The sequence below is a fragment of the Tiliqua scincoides genome, chromosome 2 (genome assembly GCF_035046505.1).
Source record: "Tiliqua scincoides isolate rTilSci1 chromosome 2, rTilSci1.hap2, whole genome shotgun sequence".
Classification (NCBI taxonomy): Eukaryota; Metazoa; Chordata; class Lepidosauria; order Squamata; family Scincidae; genus Tiliqua; species Tiliqua scincoides.
Genome location: NC_089822.1, coordinates 118,172,551 through 118,195,154, shown reverse-complemented (window position 1 = coordinate 118,195,154; position 22,604 = coordinate 118,172,551). Strand labels below are relative to the sequence as shown.

General features: G+C 45.6%; 1 protein-coding gene across 2 annotated transcripts; it reads right to left on the bottom strand.

Moving 5' to 3' along the window:
• Positions 1-1,656: 1,656 nt before the first annotated feature.
• WAS (WASP actin nucleation promoting factor) lies at positions 1,657-21,472 on the bottom strand. 2 transcript variants are annotated; one of them, XM_066615939.1, is made up of 12 exons: positions 21,359-21,472; positions 17,470-17,610; positions 13,940-14,026; positions 11,881-11,977; positions 10,355-10,396; positions 9,511-9,561; positions 8,714-8,891; positions 7,827-7,869; positions 5,973-6,126; positions 5,287-5,702; positions 2,865-2,970; positions 1,657-2,471 (listed from the first exon to the last, which is right to left on the bottom strand). In XM_066615939.1, exons 1-12 carry the CDS (start codon positions 21,470-21,472, stop codon positions 2,416-2,418), a joined length of 1,485 nt encoding a protein of 494 aa, XP_066472036.1. In that variant the 3' UTR covers positions 1,657-2,415. The 2 variants fall into 2 exon arrangements, with proteins under 2 accessions (XP_066472036.1, XP_066472037.1); XM_066615940.1 differs by lacking the exon at positions 17,470-17,610.
• Between the last annotated feature and the right edge of the window lie 1,132 nt (positions 21,473-22,604).

The window sequence follows — 22,604 nt, the reverse complement described above, 5'->3', positions numbered from 1 at the left end:
CTATGCAATACACTGGAATGCACCCACCACTATCCTGGCTTTCTACCTTCATAATTAGTTCTGTTTGTTTAACAGCTTCTTTACTTGGAAGCGTTCCTTTGCATTTTCTTTCTGTACTTTATTTTAGAGAGCTCAGTTTTAAGGGGGAAGAGAATTGGAGTGCCCTGGCCTCCTTACCCTGTTGTTCCACTCACACAAATACAACTCATCTGTTTCCTCTGTTTTCTGAAACCTTAATAGGCTTCTCCCTGCTGGCCTTCTGATTGCCAGGGGCCTTAAATAAAATGCCTGACACCAAACTAGTCTCTGCACTAAATACTAGGCTGGTAATCTGTTGTCAGTTACAGAGGCTGTATGAACATATTCCATATTGGCTTGTCTGCTCTTATTCCCAGGGTCTTTCTTTCCTTGCTTGTAGTGTAGTGTAAGAACTGTAGTGTAAGAACTTTAATACATAGTGTAAGAAAGAACTGCATACTCTCATCAACTGTAGGAATGTGCTTTTTAAGACTCACCAGGCATTAAGTGGAAGGAGTCAGTGTTCCATGCCTGCCACCATGTGAAAGGTAATAAATGAACCTTCCGTGAGATTTAGACTCAAGCCCTTTTCAAAGATATATTTGATATATTAACTTCAAAAAATGCATTCTTAGTGGTGGCTCCAGCTTTTGGTGGGCAGCAAAAACTTGTGAGGGTCTCCTAATGGTGCACTTTCCCCATGCTTTGGAAAGTGCTATGTGTAACTAACTACCCCATCACCACCAAAGTACCGAGGCACTAGTCAGCAGAAAGATGGCATAAATGTAGGCCGGTGGGTGGGCAACAGGCTATACCTGTTGGACCACCTCTGCTTTCTTACACCCTAAAAAGCATAACTGATATTGCCAATGATTTAGTGCACAGGAAAAACCAGTGTTAGTGAGAAGTGGTGTTGCCTGGCTGCAATCCAGAAAACAATTTGGTTTATTGAAGAGGCCTTCAGCCACAGATGATGGTGGTGTGGCTTCTCCCTTTCTCACAATTTTGCTCCTTCCTGTTGTGGGGCAAAACATGAGTACTGCTTGCACTCAGGAGAATTCTCCAAGTTGCAGCCTGACAACTCCAGTGAGACCTAGGAGATGGGAAGTTGAGTATATCTACACTAAAAATATAAACAAACTAAGATTCCCTCTGCCCAGGCAATCCTGAAAATATAGGTGGATGAGGGGATCTCTAACAGAGAATTCTTCGTATCCTCACCAAACTAAAACCCCCAGGATTCAGTCAGGCCACTTAAACTGGCATGAACCCACTACACATATTACCACTGCAGTGTGTTTATTTTATGCTTCGGTGGAACCCTCCAAACTGGGCAAAACACCACAGAAGTAATTCAACACAAGAAGGAAGGAAGGAAGCCTGTCTCTGATCCCCAACAGTGAAGGCTGAGGAGGTCTTGGGGCTCAAAAGGAAAGGACTGTGTAGTTTTTGTCTGGGCTGCTTAGGCTCTTTTCCATGGATGCCAAAAGTAGAACCCAGTTTTCCTGTACAGTGGAAACTGCAAGCACAATCTCTAATTGCTACAACTTTAAATCCATTCCAAAGTCACCAGCAGAGCTATTTATTTGTTGCCTAAAGTCTTCCAGAACATTGTTTAGGCATTTTTGTAATCAAGTGTCCAATGGGAACATAAAAAATACTTTAATTTGCAGTATACATTTTTTTGAGAGAGTATAAATTTTTTTTTAATGAGAAGGATTCACTGAGGTCAAACCTGGTTGTTGCCCCCTCAATCACATTATAACCAAAGCATTAACCAAATTTGAAGGGAAACAGGCATACCTGTCTTAAAGCTTAGCATTGCAAAGAAGAGAACACTTTCTTTAGAAGGGTGTGCAAAGAATTTAGACAACTAAGATTTCAGACCAAGTTAACAATGCACAGGTTGTTTTATAGACAGAGGTTTTGCTTACATTCCTATCGTCTTCATACCTGCAGGTTGGCCTCAGAATGGGAACCACTTGAGAAAAAAAATGATTATATAGCTAGGAGAAAGAAAAGATGATGAGGGGGTTGGGTGGAAGGTGATATGGCTCTTAGAATGTTAGAAGCAGGGGATTATAATTGGTATTGTCAAGTCTGAGCATTTGAAAGAGATAAGATTACAGCCTCACTTTCTAAGACTGCCAAAGGCACCCAGGTGCACAGGGAAGGGAAGAGAATAAGAATTATATTAAGGCCTCAGTGATGCTGGTGAGAAGGGTGGAACATAATGGCCCTTTCCTGTGTAGGCTAAATAATAGCTGTCCTTGAATCAAATGGATCTCAAAGGGGTCTGCACAAAATGGAGGGGTGGGGGTGATGAAAACACAGCCACCAGATTAAAAGCCCACAGCAATTCAGTCGGCAAAAGGTTGATCAGGCATCCTTCTGGCCTCAATCATCCCACTCATCATCATCTTCTTCATCTCCTCCGTTGACTTCATCTTCATCTATGGGTACAAGAGAACAGGCCAATAATATGAAATAAGACAAAGCTGTCTGAAACACACTCAACAGTTTTTCAAAGGGTTATGAGTGTGCATCCCATGTACATCTGATACACCCACCCACACTAGTGTATACTTACCAGTGATTTTAGCCTATTCCTATCCCTTTGTATGTCTCTACCTATCCAACACCAGAGACAGGGCCAGTGCAGATTTCAGCAGAAGCCAAGATTTCACCCTTGCAAAAACCCACCTGCTTTGTCTCAGGTTTTTTTGCTTTGTTCTTGCACTTCCAGATAAGCATAAAAGCTCTGAACTCAGTCTGAGAAAAAGCCATGTATAAGCATGCAACTCCAAGAGGAAATGTACTAGCTGGTGGTGAGAAACACAACTCACCTGATGAGTGGATGACCTTACTCCTCTTCTGCATCACATGCATAAGAGCCCCTACCAGGCCTTCTGAGCATTGCGCAGGTGGTGGCGAATCCAACGTGTCAGGAGTCTGAAATGCACAAAAGAGTTGTTGTCACGAGGGCTGAGGGGCTCTGGAAACTTGGCTGAGGCATCTTTTCAAACATACAGTGCTGTTTTGTTCACTGGCTGGCACAACCAAGTGGTGAGCTTGACTGTCTGGTACAGTGATTTTCAACCTTTTTTATCTCATGGCACACTGACAAGGCACTAAAATGGTCAAGGCACACCTTCAGGTTTTTAACAATTGACAAGACACACCATCCTATCACTGGGGAGCTCACATCCCCATTGGCCCTACTAATAAATGATCTTCTCCCAAATTCCTGCGGTACACCTGTGGACCACTCGCGGCACACTAGTGTGCCACAGCACAGTGGTTGAAAATGGCTGATCTGGTAGATCAGAGTTCAGATGATGGTCTTATTAGATGGCCTTGGAGAAGGGTAGTGGATGGGGGGAAAACGTAGGCTAGGAAAAGATATGGTCTAGTTTGCACCAAGGTGGAAACCTGTGTCATTGTTATAGCACTTCATATGGCTATTGAGCATTCATATGATTGAATTGTCCTCCAAAAAAAAACACATTCTCTCTACAAAGAAATCTAGATGCTAGGAAAAGGCATTCCAGCCTAGCTATCTCCCTGAGATGCTAGTTTGCTATGAATAAGAATCTTTTTTCCAGCGGACAGCAGTAAGTATTCCTTTATGTGGGCTCCAAACTGCATTTGAAGTAGTGCAATGAGACTTTGGACGTACAGCCCAGTCCTATGTAACTCCCCATGCGATGATTTAGCCGTGCCAACAGTGCACAAACTGTATCCGGTGGGGGAGTTTCAGGCTCCAAACATCTTCTCCAGGCTAGGGAACATTTGTTCTCCTGCCTGGGGGTAAGCCCCCGCTGCCTGAATGGGTGTATTCAAATCTGCGCCAGCTATATAGCTAGTGCAAGTCCAAGTGAATCTGGGTAGGAGGGTCACGGCAGGGAAGGGGGATAAGATATAGGTGGCACTGCTGCCGTCAATACCAACACCACCCCACTCCCGGCCTCAATCTGCCATCCTCCTCGCCCTCCCCATCTCCTTCCCACCCCACTTCCATGCTGACTTACCTATGCCAGGGGATATGTACGCCTGCTGGAGCGTGGCCCCTGCTGTTCACCACTTGCAGCAGCAACCAGGCTGCACAGAATGGCATGTCACATTTTGCAACAGCTGTAAAGGGCCTTATGCTGGCAGGACATTTGTCCCAGGATCCATAAAGGGCTCTATGTTGGCAAAACACTAGTTCCAACAGCATAAAGCCCTATTAGGATTGGGCCATTAGTCATGAGGAAAGACAGGAAGTCAAAGAAAAACAAGAAATCAAAGCATATGTCATACTGATAAACTGGATGTTTGTACTAGAGCAGGGGTGCCCAAACCCCAGCCTGGGGGCCACTTGCAGCCCTCAGGGGCTCTCAATCAGTCCCTCAGGGAGGCCCCAGTCTCTAATGAGTCTCTGGCCCTCCAGAGACTTTTTGGAGCCCATGCTGGCCCAAAGCAACTGCTGTCAGCAAGAGGACAACTGTTCGACTTCTCACCTGAGCTGTGGGACAAGGGTTCCCTTCACTAATTGCTGTTTCATGTCTGTGATGCAGTAGTGGCAGTGAAGGAAAGGCCAAACCCCGGGCCGGGGGCCACTTGTGTCCCTCGAGGACTTCCCATTCAGCCCACAGAGAACTCCCAGTCTGCAATGAGCCTCTGGCCCTCCAGACACTTGCTGGAGCCTGTGTTGGCAACTGCTCTCAGTGTGAGGGTGACTGTTTGACCTCTTGCATGAGCTGTGGGAGGAAGGTTCCCTCCACTTCTTGCTGTTTCACATCTGTGATGTAGCAGCAGCAGCGAAATAAAGGCCCATCTTGCTTTGTGTAAGGCCTTTTATAGGCCTAGAGCTATTGCAAGCATTCATTCATATAAGTTCCATCTCTAATATATTCATTTATGTAAATTTATTCAAATTTTAAATTGAAAATTAATTCTTTTTCCCCCGGCCCCCAACACAGTGTCAAAGAGATGATGTGGCCCTCCTGCCAAAAAGTTTGGACACCCCTGTACTAGAGAAATGAACACGTGAACATGACATCACTTTGCAATCCATTTCTCCTCCCTGGCAAGGTGCCACAACTATACTATCCCTCCCCACTTTGACATATGATATACTTAAAGACTGACCTCCAATAAGCCAAAAGAAGGAGAGTTCTAGCCAGTCTGATTGGGTAAGAAGTAGTGGGAACCCCTTTCTGACCACAATCATGCTTGACGCATTAAGGGTCATCCATAAGATGAGAACCCCCCACTGTATCTCACCTTGTTGAGCTGTATTCCTTGTCGTATCTGATCCAACAATGCACCACGCCCTGTGGGGACAGCAGCAGGCTGAGCCCCCAAAGATCCAAGCCCTCCAGAGGGAGGAGGAGGAGGAGGGGGACATGGTGCAGAACCCTGGAATGGGAGTGGGGGAGGAGGAGGCGGTGGTGGCGGCGGCGGCGGGGCTGATCCACTTAGAGGTGGTGGAGGACGGGATATTCCAGGTCGAGAGACAGGTGGTGGAGGGTTGGGATGTCCTCGATGGGGTGGGGAGGGTACAGCTCCTCTGTTTGATATGGGGGGAGCACCTGGTGGTGGACCTGGGACAGATGGTAGAGGGCCACTTCGACAATGTCCCGGTGGTGGGGGAAGGGGGCCAGAGCGATTTGGAGGTGGAGGTGGGGGATGAGTTGGACCTGAAAAGAGACAAATGTGAAAACATATTGTGGACAGTTTTAATGAATAACTGTCAGCATGTTTGTTATTATCTTACGATATCTTTCTTGTGTGAATTGCACTCAGATCAGTACATCCAAGCCTAAACAAAAAGTCCATAAGGGCATGCCTTTCAATGGTCTAGTGCTAGTTCAGGGACAATATCCAGACCATTAACTGGTTTAACCCCAAAGGGCAAGAAATCAAGAGTGCCTGAAACTAGAGAGGCCCAATTCACCCTACCAGCTCACCTTGTCGTCTCATCTCCTGCTTCACAGCCTCCAGCCCTCCTTGGCCTTCAATAAAGTCATAGATTATCTTTGAAGTCTCTGCATCAGTTAATTGAGCTTCACTAATTCCCGCTTGGGAGAAGAATGTCTTCAAATCAGGATCTAAATTATTTACCTGAAAGAAAAGCACAGGCTGACATGAGTGTGCTTGTGTGTGTGTGAAATAATACGTTGCTATAGTTGTGTTCAGCTTACTGTTTGAGCCAATATAATGGACAGGGGTAATAGCTTATTGCACCATGAACATCATGCCATAATTTGACAGAATCTGACTTCCAACAAAGTCCTTCAGCTCCCACCTTTTCAAACTTTTTTCTGTTTTTCTGTCCCAGCGATTGTGTCTGTGTGTGGTGTATGTGTGTATACATACATACATGCATACATACATACATAAGTTTTATGTTTTCCTGCCTACAGAGGCTTTCACTTCATGCATCTAATGAAGTGGATTGTAGATGACAAAAACTAATGTGGAAATAAATTGTTTAGTGCTACAGTTATGGCTGTAAGGGATAACTCTAGTACCTGAGAGCAGAACTATGTGTTGTATACAAATATGTGTAGCAAAACCCTGAAAGCCACTTCTGCTGGTCCCAGGACATAGCACAAAGGCCTGTGATACACCAGATCAGGGTATGGTTAATGCCTGGATGAGAGACTGCATGGAGATCCTATGTATGCCACTTTGAGCTCCAGCAGGGAGGAAAGGTGGAATATAAATATAGTAAATAAATTAGGATAAAGTATCTTCAGGTCATCTGTGATTTAGAACAGGGGTGCCCAAACCCTGGCCCAGGGGCCACTTGTGGCCCTCAACGACTAATAATCCGGCCCGCAGGGAACCCCCAGTCTCCAATGAGCCTCTGGCCCTCCAGAGACTTGCTGGAGCCTGTGTTGGCCCGATGCAACTGCTCTCAGTGTGAGGGTGACTGTTTGACCTCTCGCATGAGCTGTGGTATGAGGGTTCCCTCCACTGCTTGCTGTTTCACGTCTGTGATGTAGTAGCAGCAGCAAAATAAAGGCCAATCTTGCTTTGTGTACGGCCTTTTATAGGCCTAGAGCTATTGCAAGACCTTCATTCATTCAGATAAGTTCCATCTCTAATATATTCATTTACGTAAATGTATGTACATTTATTTAAATTTGAAATGTAAATTAATTCTTTTTTATTCCTGGCCCCGACACAGTGTCAGAGAGATGATGTGGCCCTCCTGCCAAAAAGTTTGGACACCCCTGATTTACAACAAGGGAGAGAATGCTTAACCCTTCTCCCATCACTGCTTTTCTGCTACCATTCCTCTCCTCCCCGGTTTCAAATCTGTTTGTGAAACTTGGCTTTGGAACCCTGCAATAGGTGAGGGAAAAACTGCAACAAAAAAGTGACAGTTAAGCATCTCTTCCTTCCCCAGATATCCAATCTGTGCCACACTGGCCAAAGGAAGAGAGAACTGGAGAGAGACCAAAGTGGCAATACTCCTTCACCCTTAGAAAAATTCTGGGTCAGGCTTGTTCACTTCTCTGCACAATAAGGAGACCTGCTCCTGTTAAGCTACAGTCTTTCCCTTTCATTGTTGGCACCCTGAATTTGAGTGCACAGAAATTGGGTCTGATAGCACTGCAACAGTGGAATGCACAAGCAAAACTGGCAGGCAGGACCTCATGTTGTACCATTAGGCATGGGAAAAATAGGTAATACGCCCAACAACACAGAATGTGATTGGTCTCCAGTGGCTCGAAAATCTTATCTCAAAGACCTAGGGATCACAACTAGACTCTCCTTTTCAAGTCCATTGCTTAACCCCTGTGGCTACATACATCAAATCCACTGTTGGGATCCCATCCAATGTGCTGGACATGCCTGAAAAGGAAAGACAGAAGACATTCTGTGAGCAGAGACCCTGGATCATAGAGCCAATGTCTCCCCATCAGGGAAGTGGATTTTAACAATGCTAGTGGGAGGATTTGTGGGACTCACATGAAAGGCACCCTTTAACCTGAAAGTGTGCAGAGTGGAAGGTACAGAGTGTGCAAAATTACAGTTTTCTCACACTGTCTCTAACCTCCTGGGGTGCTCTATGCCAAGTGAGTCTGGCACACCTGCTGGGGTGGTGGGCCCTTTGCTGTAATGGGATCCCAACAAATGCCTGACCTCACCATCCTTTGGAACTGGTCCTACATTTCAACAAATTCTGGATCAATTTTTGACATTCAGCTCAGTCTGCCCTCTACACTGACACTGTAAAACTAGAACTAGTGCATACTGGAGTCCTATTTCTCCGCAGACAACCCAAGGGCCACATGATGTTGCACCTACACGTGTACTAACATGTCAATCACCTGCTGTGAGCATGAGCTTGCCACAAGCAGGCACTGCTCAGGACAGATAACATTCCCCATTGCTGCTACCACAACATCTGCACCTGGGATAAGAGGATGGGGCAGTCAATCCAAAAGTTTAATTATTACTGATCTAAAGCAGGAGCTCTCAAACTGTTCCACAGCAAACCTGCATAGAACTGAAGAGAATTTCAAGCCACCCCCAATGCAAAGAAAAGACAGTCTCACTGAAAAATATCAGAAATAAAAGCCAGTAATAAATCATTTCTGAATGCCCAGTGTTATCATTGTAAAGTTTGCAGAGGTCCTACTCTTTTCCATGTCCTGTCTCCTGAGAGGTATACGTAGCTCCAAAAAGCACTCACTTGAACCCACTTGGAGCTCCAATGTCAGCCTTAGAAATCTTCTTTTTCCCCTTTTTCTTATCTACCGTAGTAGGAACAGGGAGTCCACGGTAGCGGGAAAATGTGATGTCTGGATTCTGGATGTTGACAGTTGCCAGAGTCAGAGGAGATGATGGAGAGTTAGACTGCAACCCAGGTCCTTTTGTGAACATAAGATGGGAGTGATGAGCCGAACATCACCAGATCTAGTCCCCTCCTCATGCCCTCTGCAATGTCCATCATTCATGAACCTTTTCTGTTTCCTTTTTCCCCTCTTTTAATTATTTCATTTTGGAGGCTGTGTGCTCTCTTCTTCCTGTGCATCTTCCCTTCTTAAAAAATAAATGAAGTGCCTTATAAACCAAGGGTCTGACAAGCTGTCTCCACAGCTTCCTGTATCAAGGTGAATCTTCTAAAGCTTATAGAATGATAACATATGGCCTAAACTTCTGTACAGCTACTATGCATGCTACTGTAGCACTAAGATTCAATCATGTTTCCGTTTCCTGAATTTTCTGAACTTTCACTTTCACTATGAAAGGTCCTAAGCTCATATATTAAGTCCGGGCCTGTGATGGACAGGAATGAGCAAGATTTCTTATACAGCACCACGAGACAGAGTTTCCAGCAGGGAACACCCAGCCATTAGAATTATGAATGACTTTCTTGTAGTGACCTTTCAAAATGTGACTGATTAGCAACAGTGGTGCCATTTCACATCATGGTCCACCACATATTGTTATCTCTGTTACAAGTCTGTGTCACTGCAAGCTGCTTACCATTCAAGTCATCTGCAGAAACTGGGGGCCGGGGGAGAGTTGGTCTTCTGTCTAATAGAGGTAAAGAGATCAGCGATTAGGGATCGTTCAATATGAACTGCCCCAGGACAATTCCATGCAGTAGTCTCCTTCTAACCCTGACCCAGAGTTTCCAGGACCTTCCCACAGCCATCATTTATTCCTGTCCAGATTCTCCTGCATCCTAGCAGTCAGGTTTCCCTCCAGCAGTGCTTCTACACCTTCCACTGGCAATCTGAGTCACCCCACAACCAGCATAATGCACTGCCAAATTCTTATTACACCAATTCTCACAGGTGTTTTTCCTATCCAATAGCTTATTACAGGGGTGCCCAAACCCCAACCCTGGGGCCACTTGCAGCCCTCGAGGCCTCTCAATGTGGCCCTCAGGGAACCCACAGTCTCCAGTGAGACTCTGGCCTTCCGGAGATTTGTTGGAGCCCAAACTGGCCCGACACAACTGCTCTTGGCATGAGTGTGACTGTTTGACCTCTCACGTGAGCTGTGGGATGAGGGCTCCTTCCACTGCTTCTTGTTTCATGTCTGTGATGCAGTAGCAGTAGCAAAGGAAAGGCTTTGTGCAAGGCCTTTTATAGGCCTTGAGCTATTGCAAGACCCTCATTCATATAAGTTCATCTTTAATATATTCATTTATGTAAACTTATGTAAATTTATTCAAATTTTAAATGTAAATTAATCCTTTTTTTCCCCGGCCCCCGACACAGTGTCAGAGAGATGATGTGGCCCTCCTGCCAAAAACTTTGGACACCCCTGGCTTATTAGACCATACACACAAGAACAAGGGACAAAAAGGAAGAATACACACCTTCATTGACTGGAGGCGGTGGTGGGGGCAGCTGTCTTTTATCTGTAAAAGGTGGAGACATTTATGAAGTGGGGTGAGGGTGGGTGCCTGGGATTGTACAGAGAGGCTCACAAAATGCAGTTGCCACACAATCAAAAATTGCAAGAATTATGAGGCCCTGAGGTTTCTTTAACACTGCTCCATCTCCACCCACTTTGCTATGTACAGGAGGAAAAAAGCATCATTTAAAAGTATCAATCAGTTTGGGTGACATTAGTTTAGGTGAAAGCCACAGAACAGGGTACAAACCTACCCACAAGAGGGAGCTAGTGCAGCGTGATAAAAAAAAGCAGGCTGGCATTCCAGTTACCATCTGACAGAGCCTCTTGTTACAGCCAAGGCAACCACCTTCCCTGACTTAAAACCTGTTACTTTAGAAAGGCAAAAAGGGACCAGGAAGCAAGTTAAGGATGATGGTGGGAGAGCCAGAATGATCATTTGGACATCTAACATTAAACTTGTAGCTGAATTATCCTAAACCTAAACTCAGTATTAATTGGGGCCATTTTATTTTCCAGAGTATTGGAGTCTGATGCAGTGGCGTAGCTAATGATCTTGTAGCCCAGTGCCAAGCTCAAAATGTTGCCCTGGAAGTGATGTCACAACCAGAAGTGACGTCACACTTGGGTTTTTTAAAAAGTGAAAATTGGGAGGAACCCACCTCTTCCCCCAGCAGATCACTACCCACTTGCTTTGCTGCCTTCCCCCAGTCAGTGGCATTGCTAAGGCATCTATCAGCTACCTGGGGTCAAAGAAAATTTTGTAGTTCCCCCTCCATAACAAAATCAAATTTAATTAAATAAGTAAATAAAAAGTTATTGGTTTCATGCTCTATCATAATAACATCTCATTGGAACTCAGAACAATCAGTCTCATAGGTCAGTTTTGAGTTAAGAAAATCCACTTTTTGTTCCATAAAGGCAGTTGTGTTTTCATTTTCTGGTTAATTGGCCATAACTTTTGACAGAATAGTGATATTTTAATGTGGTTTGTTTCATTGCATTCTGCATGAAATCACCTTTCCAGTGATATATAACATGATGGTATTATTCATTCATACCAAGATTTTCACAATTTTGGTCACTAGTGTCAAGCTCAGCTTGTTGCCCCCCTAATGCTTGATGCCCAGTGCAACTGCTACGCCCTGCACCCCCTTAGCTACGCCACTGGTCTGATGTGCTTTCATTATATTAAAAAAAATGAGGCATAAATTACATTCTTTTCTCCCTTTCCTACTTCTTTAGTTGCCTCCTTTCCACCCAGTTTACTCACAACAGGCCCTTCCCAAAGCTGTTTTCCTTGACAAAAAGCAGCCACTGGGGCAACATAACATGCATTTATTTGTAACTCATCATGTGCCCCTCAGTGGCAAGCAACAGCACAGCCCTCCTTTCCAGAGCTATTTTCCTACACAATGTTTCCTATAGGAAGAGAGCTGCAGAAGGAAGCACAGCCCTCTTTTGTTACGCCTCCTAGCTCCCACCTACCCATCCTCTGGCTCCTCTTCTGGATCTTTTCTTCTACCATTTGTTGAAAAGCACACGCCTCATTTTCATCTGCAAAGTTTAGCCCCACTTGGCACTCCTGCAAGCAACCAGAGCACAACATATTGGGAATATGGCCCACAGTCATTCCTAACCACTCCATACACCTCCAGGTTCCTCAGTATTGCAACTAAACACACCAGCATTTAGAGTTTCCCTAACTAAACCCTTGCTAGAACTATTTTAAAGCAGCTAAACCAGAAGTTCGTTGAAGCTGAGTGGTTTTCCAAATGTCTCCTGGGAAACTCTGGTGTTCTTCAGAAACTTGTCAGGAATTCCTCAGGGAAAAGATCTGCAATGGGGGATAACATGTTTCCACCACAACACAGTCTTCCCCAGCAGGCCACTTCACAGCCCAGGGCACTGTTGGGAGTATTCCACCAGCCTGTATGGCACTCTGCATGAACCATGAGTCCAGCCTAGAATAGCAAGCCCTGGAATCCTCTGCAAATCACAAGGGTTCCTTTGCAGTCAGATCAGTGTAGAAAGGGTTCCCTAAAGACAAAATGTCTTGACAACCCTTGCCTTAGCCCATAATTCTGACAATTAAAGTGAGTTTCATCAGACATTGGAGCATTGCTTGCCCAAGAAATGTTGGTGCAAGAGACAGAAAATGTGATCAGCAACCAGGCTTTTCCCACAATGAATACAAAGCCCAATCTTTTGCACAAACCTCACCAAAACAAATATTCACTTTCTTTCATTCATTCATTCATTTCAGTTGGGCTTGTACAGGAGAATACTGATGAATACACGAATACTGATATTACTTAACTCTAAGGCTGAGCACATCAACTCACATCAATTGAAAAATGTGAATAGCAGCAATTGTGTATCACAACACCCTAGGCCAGTGGTTCTCACACTTTTAGTGACGGGACCCACTTTTTAGAATGAGACTCTATCAGGACCCACCGGAAGTGATGTCAAGACCAGAAGTGACATCATTAAGTAGGAAAATTTTTCACAATCCTAAGCTGCTGTCCTACTCACACTTACCCAGGAGTGACTATCATTGTTAAAAGCATAGACACTGTAGCCTGTTAAAAGTACAGATCTGTATCATTTCCCCAAATGCAGTCACATACCAGCCTAATATATTAAAAATAAAATATTGAGATGAATGGGGACCCACCTGAAATTGGTTCACGACCCACCTAGTGGGTCCCGACCCACAGTTTGAGAAACACTGCCCTAGGCGATTACTGGCTGTTCACCCAAATACCACATTGGAAGAGAGAGGTATTCAAAAATGCATGAAATGTGTTAACAAGTATTTGAACAAGTGCATTTCATAAGCAGTATAAAAACAAATTTATTGAATCGGTAAATGCAAAACCATTATTGTAGGCAACTCAGAGCCCAATCCTGAGCTCCTGTGGCACGTGGCTGCAGCAGCACCAAAAGCGGCTGCTGCCACATCCTGCGCTCCCACGGCAGATGCGGGTGGCACCTTGGAAGAAGGGGATTTTTGTCCCCTTCCCCAGGGTAAAGGGAGTAGCATCGCTCCACCAATCCCGCCTCCCTCCCTCCCCACCCCTTCCCCGTCACACTTTCCCCACCCTCTACCCACCTCCTGCTTCCCCATCACGCCTCCCCCTGCCCTCTCCCAGCCCTCTGCCCCCCTCCCTCCTCCCTGGAACACCTCCTCCCCGCCTGCCCCCGCCCCCGCTTTCCTCTCCGCGGCTTGGCGTCTGTGTGACCGCCAAGCGGCGAAGACTGGGTGCCCACCCGGCACTAGCCCAGTGCCAGCCAGTGCCAGGCTAGCACGGGCACTCACCCGGCGTTAGAGTTGTGCATCAGTGTGCACCAGCAGTAAGCCAGCGTGTTGAGCTCAGGATTGGACTCATAGTAAAGAGAAGAAAAATAGACTTTTTGGCTTTTTTGTTTTAAAAGTAGAAAGTAATCTCTTCTCCAGCCTTTACCATCTCTCTCCAGTTTAGTCCTAAGACATTCTAGAAACCCTACACATTTGAGTACACAAATGCAGAGTAATACTCACATCTCCTGGAAAAGTATGGAAATAGGAGGTAGTGGCAGCATAGACCAGCTGGTTGTACAATTCCTGCTCCCAGGTCATTGTCCTATTCTGCAACCAAGGAACACAGTAGGGCACAGAGACCCATTAATTCACATTTTGCCTTTCCTACTCTAGCCACATCTAGATTTACCAGATATTTAACTGAACTTATAAATGCCAAGAGGCCAGACACTACAGCCAGGATTTACACCATGAGCAGCATCTCAAAAAGTGATAGCATTGCCAAGTCAAATTGAAGCTGTCGGAGATTTTGGAGGCCCAGTGAAAATCTCCAGGATTACTTTCAGAGGTCACCTGGAGATTGATGATGATTCCTGGCGACCCCAGGACAATCCCGGAGGGCTGCCAATCCTAGACAAGCCTGGAAGGCTGCCAATCCTGGGAATGAAGACAGCCATGTTTGTTATATCAAGTATCTCCTCCATTCACATTTAAAGTGGTGTCTAATTTTTAAACACAAAGTTGCACAGATGATGGAGGCTAAGCACCCCTCCTAACCTTACCTCTTTGGCTCCATTGTGGCAGGGACTTTTCTTCCAGCCCAGCTCTGATACTAGAATGGAGCCAGGCTGGGAGGGAAGGGCTTCGGCAGAGCCAGCTTTTAGTCAATTGGAGAATCTCGCCCAATTGGTCCCCACACATGGTGGGGACTCCACACTACCCTTCCACCCACCGCTGCTTCAGTTGGCCCCAACTTGGTACGATGCAGGCAGCAATATGCACACCTTGCTCTTTCCTTGCCCTCACATCTCCTAGTACCATCCTCTACCCCTCTTGCTCTAGAGTGGGTTGCTGCAGACAGCGTGGTGACAGGCAAAAGTCAGAGAGCACTGCGGGGTGGGTGTGCGCTCCCTCCATCCCTCTGGTTGTCCTCCCAGGTGCCTATTCTGCACAACCACTAAAGGTACAGGAGTTCTATCCACCTGCACAGATTTTGTTTCTTGGTCTGGCTCTATTCAAGAGCTAAAAAAATTAGTAGAGGGGGCCCCACAAAAATAGAGGGGGCCCCGCAAAAGCATTTCCAATTAGGTCCCACAGCTTCTAAGGCCAGCCCTGGCCTTCAGTGATTGTAGGGAGGCCCCAAGGCCTCTCAGCACCAAGGCCGTGTGACAAATGCTGCCCCCCTTACCTGATGATGGTCTCCTCCCACGCTTTGAAGTAGAAAAGAAAAGGGATTTGAGTGGAAGTCTCCTCCTCCATCCTTGTCTTCCTTTTCCAGTCCAGGGAGTGAATGCAGAAGGAGAAGCAGCTGAGGGAAGTGAAGGTGTCCACCCCTTGCCAATCTACTACCTAAGCTGGCCTCATGGCCATGAGTAGTGGACCACAACAAGGAGAAGGGGGAGCATTCAGTTCCCCTCATCCACCTCCATGTTTTGTTGGAAAAACTACTCCCCCCCCCTCCAGCTTTAGTTATGACATGGGCAGATAAATGCATAAGCAAATGTGGCTGCCCTCATTATGTCTAGTTTGGCCCTTGCTGAGGTGGAAAACCTGTGCCTGGGCTATAGCACTTCAGACTGTAGTTCCCCCCCTTTACAGAATAGTCCATTTGAAAACATTCCAAAAAACAGAAAACTTGTAGGGCCCAAACCAAATGTGGGTGGCCAGAAGTTATGCACCTGCCTTGTTCAGGGGCATAAGGGGGGCACCTTAGGGAAGGGGGAGGCCTTCCTTAAAATAAAAGGAATGAATGGGTGAGAGGATGGCACTGAACCCTCTCCTTCCTTGTGCCTTATCTCCTCACAATCTATTACTCCAAGCACTTTTCTGCCTTCCTGGCTCTGATAACAGCTGGGAATAATGCCCAGAGAAATACATAGAGCCACCGTAGATACTCGCCTATAAGTCGACCCCACAGATAAGTTGAGGGCAGGTTTTGAGTCAACAATCGTGGAATTTTCTATGACCCTCAGATAAGTTGGGGGTTAAACTTAGGGGGGTTTCTGACTATAGTTTTGTCTGATTTTACCCGAGGCCTGATCCTGAAAAATAACCTACCACTAATTGTTACCTAAGAACTGTAGCCTCTAATTTATTAAAAACAGTAAAAGATCATAAGATACATTTTTATTGTTTTTAAATTCTGGTCTTCACCACCTTTTTGTAAACACTATCAGAGTAAGTGCACTGTAAACAACATACCAGTAAAGCAGTGGTTCCCAACCTGGGATTCAGGTACTCCCAGGGACACTCAACAGGACCGTTAGGGGTACTTGAAAAAGAATGGAATAATTGTAGAAAAAGGCAGGTCATGCTCCAGAATGCCTTGCAAGGACCAGCAAGGCAGGAAGGGAGGTAGCTAGTTGGCTTTGAAAGCCCCACCAAGAGCTAGTTTTTGGTCATCAATTCATGTATGAACCAGTGATTGAAAACCAGCACAGTAAAAAAGCTGAAACATAACATGTAAAGTGATCAATCACCCAGAATTTCTTAGCACACTTCTGGTGCAAAACAGTGCAAAGGCAGAGTGTTCTGTTCCTCAAACAGATAAAAAGAGAAAACACTGTGATGAATACATGAAGTCTGGGTTTTCATAGAGAGGAGATGAGGGCTTGTATTATTACAAACATTTTGCTAATATGAAGGGTACAATTTATTATTGCCAAGGGATATGCAAGTGAAAAAGGTTGGCAACCACTGCAGGAGAACCATGAATCAAATCCACCTTTAAGGAGTCTGATGTGTTAAGCCAGAAGCTCTACATACAACATACAACCCATAACTCATAATTGAGAGTGTGCAATTCAATTCACAGCAGAGAGATGCAGCTGCATATATTTGCAACCCTTTTTACTCAGAAGTAGACCTACTGCTTTCCATGGATGTTATTCTTAAGTAATGCTGCACTGAATTGTAGCCTGGGAATTGTTGCTTCAAATGGAAGGGGGATCCCATCCTGGTGTTGGAAAAAAAAAGACCTCTGCCAAATGCAAAGCCTTTGCAAAAGGGAATCAGGTTGCAGCAGCAAAAGGGAACCGAGGGGAATAAAAGGTTAACTTTGGCTGAAATGTCCCAGGAAAGTAACTATAGCAACTAACCAGCTGCCTGCCTAAGCTTAGGGAAGAAAGAACCTGTTCAGAGTTGAAAGGCTCTGCCCTCTGATTGACCCGGAGATCAGGCAAAGTGAGAATTGGAGCTTGATTACTTGGCAAAAATTTCAGGTACTATACCTGAGTATCTACGGTAAGTGCAGGAGTGGGAGCAAGATTCAGCAACTGCCCCCATGCATATTCCACACCCAAGCACATATCTATCATGTCACAGTTACCTTGGCACTCAGGAAGAAAGCAGCTTTGCTAGAATGCTTATCGCTCTAGCTTTTCTGTATGGGGGGATTCATTTACTGTATTTTCATGTGTGAAGGGAGAAGCATTCAGAACTGGCATAATCCAGAATGGACCCATGGTCATTTGAGTGAAAGGGGTATCGCAATTGCCTCCGATGAGGGTGGAATGTGGGAATGGATCATAATGGATTCAGAGAACTGGTACCTTAAGATCATAGAAGCGGATGAAGTAGGAGCGCTTGGGGTTGTCCTTCACAAAGCACAGGACCCCGCTGCCCTGCTTGGACCAATTTCTACTGCCTTGAGGTAAAGCCAGGAACAGTTGGGCCACAGCTGTGGTCATGGCCTACCAGGAAAGAACACACAACAGGTTAACCTAGCTGGGTCCAGGATGCACAGCACTAAGGGACCTAGATAATTTTTGGTCTGAGCATCATAAGGACTTGCCCCTTCCAATCACATGATGCACACCACTACCAAAACCCTAACACTTCCTATAGTAGTTACACTCTGCATAATTGAACCACCTACTCACACTCATTCACAATCTGGGATAATGGTAAGAGTGGATTTCTTCATATTGTATTTATTTATTTATTTATTTATTTATTTATTATTTACTACCACTGCTACTATTACTACTACTACGACCACCGCATGTGTCTGCTCTTAGGAAATTCAAATCAAAATAATATTTTCATGCAGAAAAGTATTTTTTTTTAATGGACTGATTGATTGTGTGTTTTGTGGTGTGTATTTAGGGGCACGTGACTGTTTTGCATCTGCTATAGGTAAGAAACACCATTGTAAACCTGATGCCATATAAAGTACTGTAACTCTTATCCATTTATTTTTTATAATATATGCAGGATCACTAGAACCCTTTTCCTTCCTATAAAAAATGGGATTGTCTATCACAGGGGTGTCAAACAGAAGACCCAGGGTCCAGATGTGAAGCTCTTCATGCGGCCCTTGGGCTCTCCCAACACCTTCATCAGTTGCTCTCAGCCGCTGAGCTTTGCTGAGGTTTCACTGCAGCAAGGGCAGCCCGCATGATAATTGGGCTCTCCCATATCTTGGAAATATGATCAAGGTTTCTGTATTGTCTCTTCTGTCATTTGTAGCTAATGAATTCCTACGTGTGAAAAAGTGCTTATTTCTGGTCATGACCTGCTTGATAAGCATCATTTTCTGCTTAATGACATCACTTCAGGCCCTCAGCAGGTATAATGAATGCTTGTTGTGCATGCTATTGTCCTACATTTCTACCCCATGTGTGACTGCCTCACTCTCTGTTCAAGGTTTTTTAAAATAGAGATGTGACTTGTCAAGTAAGCATAAATAGGAAAACATGATCTGGTCTCAAATGGTGAAAGGTTCACACTTATGTGTCTTCTACAGCAGATATTCCTGCATTCTGGCACAGAGAACAGTCCTGGAGTCACAGTAAGGGATACTGAACCAGCATTGCAAAAGAACAGCCACTCTGCAGCAATGACAAAATGAGGAACATTCATTTTGTGGAACTGCAATGTTTTGGAATCAGGAAGGAACAATGATTTAACATTAGAAAAGCATACCATGTCCACACTACAAGTTTAAACCCGGAGATAGGATGAAGGTCTCTAAACATAAGAACATAAGAACAGCCCCACTGGATCAGGCCATAGGCCCATCTAGTCCAGCTTCCTGTATCTCACAGCGGCCCACCAAATGCCCCAGGGAGCACACCAGATAACAAGAGACCTCACCCTGGTGCCCTCCCTTGCATCTGGCATTCTGACATAACCCATTTCTAAAATCAGGAGGTTGCACATACACATCATGGCTTGTAACCCATAATGGATTTTTCCTCCAGAAACTTGTCCAATCCCCTTTTAAATGAGAATTCAACTCAGCCAGCTCACAAGGCTACAACTCCCAATGTTCTTTGGGTGGAAATCACGTCAGACAAACTGGTTCCCAAATGTGAAGTGTGGGCATGCGCTGTAGATCCTATAAAATAAGAGATACAGTGTAATTTGCCCAGTATAGGCCATGAATCTGTTCATGCTGAAGGTGGTTTCCTTCATGTTCTTCCCTTGTATTTTCAAGCTAGGTGAGAGAGCCTAATTTCAGCACTGAGGGGCAGGACATTGTGATTGGCAGCTGAATGTATGTCATCATTGCCTGAGCTGTCACCCTAGACCTTTCTGGGGAAGTGGTTTTTCTCTTTTCATTTCCTGCTGGCAAGGAAACTTAGAAACTGAGCTGCAGTATTCTCTCTGTACGCATCAGGTTGTTGTTTCAGAGATACCCTCAGCCATTTTCAAAAGTTGGAGGGTTTAAAAAGCTGTAAGAAGACCACATCATGATGTTAAGCATTCAGCCTGTGCCTGAAGAGTTGCCATCTGCTTGATTTTAAACTAACCCAAGCAGTATTCTTCTTTTGTTTTTAAAACTACTTCTAAACCAAGAGTGTTAAACTCATTTCACGTAGTGGACCAAATAGTATTCATGACACCTGCTGAGGGCTGGAATTGACATAATGAAGCAGATGTTGGCTAGAAATAAGCACTTCATTCTCAAATAGAAACTCATTACCTGCAAATGACAGAAGAGAAAATGTGCACGTCTTGTTTATAATTCCAAGATATGAAAGAGCCCAATTGTCATGTTGGGAGAGCCCAATTATAATGGGGGGGGGGTATAAAGTAAATTGCTTCCAGACCACGGGCCTTGTTTGACACCCCCGAGGGGTCAGGAGGGTTGGAAGGGGAAAGGGAAAATATTTTCCCTTATTACTCCATAAGCCTCTCAGAGCCGAATCCTGTGGTCCATGGCACGCCTCCGTGCCACGAACCACAGTCGCAAACGTGCCATAAGGCACGTTTGTAGGGCTCACCGCCGGGCTCCCGCTGGGCTGTGGAACGGGAGGCGGGGGCAGGGGTGGGAGGAGGCATTCTGGGAAGGGGGGAGGCCGGCGGGGGCAGGCGGGAGGCATCCCCTTCTCCTGAGGTGCCTCCAGTGGTAGCGCCTGAGGCACAGGATTCAGCAGCAGCCCTCCTCGGAACCGCCAAGCCTGGGCGCTGTGGGCAGCTCAGGATTGGGCTGCCCATTGCCAATAGGTCTCCTCGGACCTGCACCAGTTCTTTAGCTTTGTGTCTGAGGACACAAAGAGGGCACATGCCAGCTGCTATTGCAGGGGATTGCATCCAGTGCAAGTGGCACATGCTGGGTGCCACTTCCTCTTGCCTTCATCACACCCTCAGCTCTTCCCATTTCGCTCTCCCTTCCACCCCATTCCTTCCTCCCTGCTGACATACCTACGTTGCGGGGCCTTCCTTGCCCTGCCACCCCACATAGGACCTCTGGCCTCTCCTCTGGTGTTCCAGAAGCACATAGTTTTGTGTACTGCCAAAGCATGGTTTGTGATGGCTGTGAAGCAGCTTGTTCCAGCAGCAGTAAAACCCAATAGGAATAAGTTAACACCCTCTGCACCTACATTATGACCCTAGTCTTACCACTGATCATATTTTTTAGCACTTTTATCCTCAAAACAACGCAGGAACTTGCAGGAGGTCACCAGCTGTTTTACTTCCAGACCAAAGTCAGTGCTTTTTCTGTTGCATCATTTGCATCTCCCAATTTTAGGAATAAAATTCCAATCCACAACCATCACCTAGAGCAGGGATCTCCAAACCCCAGCTGGGGGCCAGATGCGGCCTGCGACAAGCCTCTATCCGGCCCTAGGCAAGCCTGTTCCCCTGCAAGCATCTGGCCCACTCAACCCAATGTGACCAGAGCTATGCTCCAGTTGCATCTGGAGGGTGTCCTGAGTGCGGGGAAGGCCATGCGCCTCCCCTCAGAATGCCTTCTAAAGGCCTAAAATCATCATTTCCCAGTTTTCCTGAAAAACCAGAAGTGATGTTTTTGCGCTGTTTGAAGGCCTTAGGCTTTCTAATGTATTTATTTAAATTTTATATTTAAAATTTATTTATTTTTCCAGTCCTAGACTCCATGCCCTGGCTTAGAGACAAGCTCCTCCCCCTCCCACCTCAGGTCTTAGAGGAAACTCAAGGTTCTTCAGAAGTCTTTCTTCCAGGACCACCTACCGTGCATTTCCTGTCCAAGAGTTCAAACACCTGCCAGTTCTCATGGTCCTCAAGTAGACAGGAAGGTACATTGTCCTGCTGCCCTCGGGCTCCTGGCCTGGCTCTCCGGCTCATCTTGGCCCTCTTGAATTACTCAGGGCTCAGTACTCCACAGTCTCACACAGAGCATACTTCCGTGTTGCACACTGCAACAGGAAGCTCGGAAACCACCAAGTCACACAAAAGAGAGCGGGGTTCCCCGTCTGCAGCATCCAAGCCTGAGCAAACTTGAGCACTAACAAGATGCACAAACAAGCACCAATGGTGTAAGGATGAAGATTCTGACATCCAATTCAGCCACAGAAATCTAGTTTGCTCTGAGATAAGTCAGATTCTGTCCTCAGAATAAATTCTGCAACTTATGAAAAGAATTACAAATGGATTTAGTTTGCATAAACATGTATAATATGCATGCTTTAGTGTAATTTCGGTAGCTGGAGTTTTCCCAGAACTTGGCATTGGAGTGGTAAGATGGGTGGGTGCCTAAGGTCCAAATCCTATCCAATTTTCTAGCACTGGTGCAACTGTGCCAGTGGGGCATGCACTGCATCCTGCAATTGGAACATAAGAACAGGCCCACTGGATCAGGCCATAGGCCCATCTAGTCCAGCTTCCTGTATCTCATTGCGGCCCACCAAATGCCCCAGAGAGCACACCAGAGGCCTCCTCCAGGTAAGGGAATGTTTGTTCCCTTTCCTCAGGGCTGCACTGTGGCTACACCAGTGCTGGAAAGTTGAATGGGATTGGGCCCTAAGTGACAAGCTGTAGAGGAGTACACAATTGCTGGTATGGCACAGTGCTAAGAGACTGAGCAGTGCAGTAGGAATTCCCCATTTGAAAATCTTTCTGATACGAACTCATCTAAGCTACGCCTTCTCAACCTCAGCTGCAATATGGAGACATTGTTTACCTTACAGGACTGCTGTAAGGTGTGCCACAAGATAATATGTGTGAAGTGTTTTTTAAAACATTTGAAAGCACTATACGTGTATTCAAATCCCTATTCAGCCATGAAACTCACTGGCCAAACTTGGGCCGGTCACTAACTCTCAGCCAACCTACCTCACAGGCTTGTTGTGAGGATAAAAGGAGGGGTGGAGCACTACACAATGTGCCAAGCTCTTTGGAGGAAGGACAGTATGGTATAAAAATGTGAATAATAAATAAATATTTAGTATATGCTAAGTGAATAGTCAGGCATGATGAA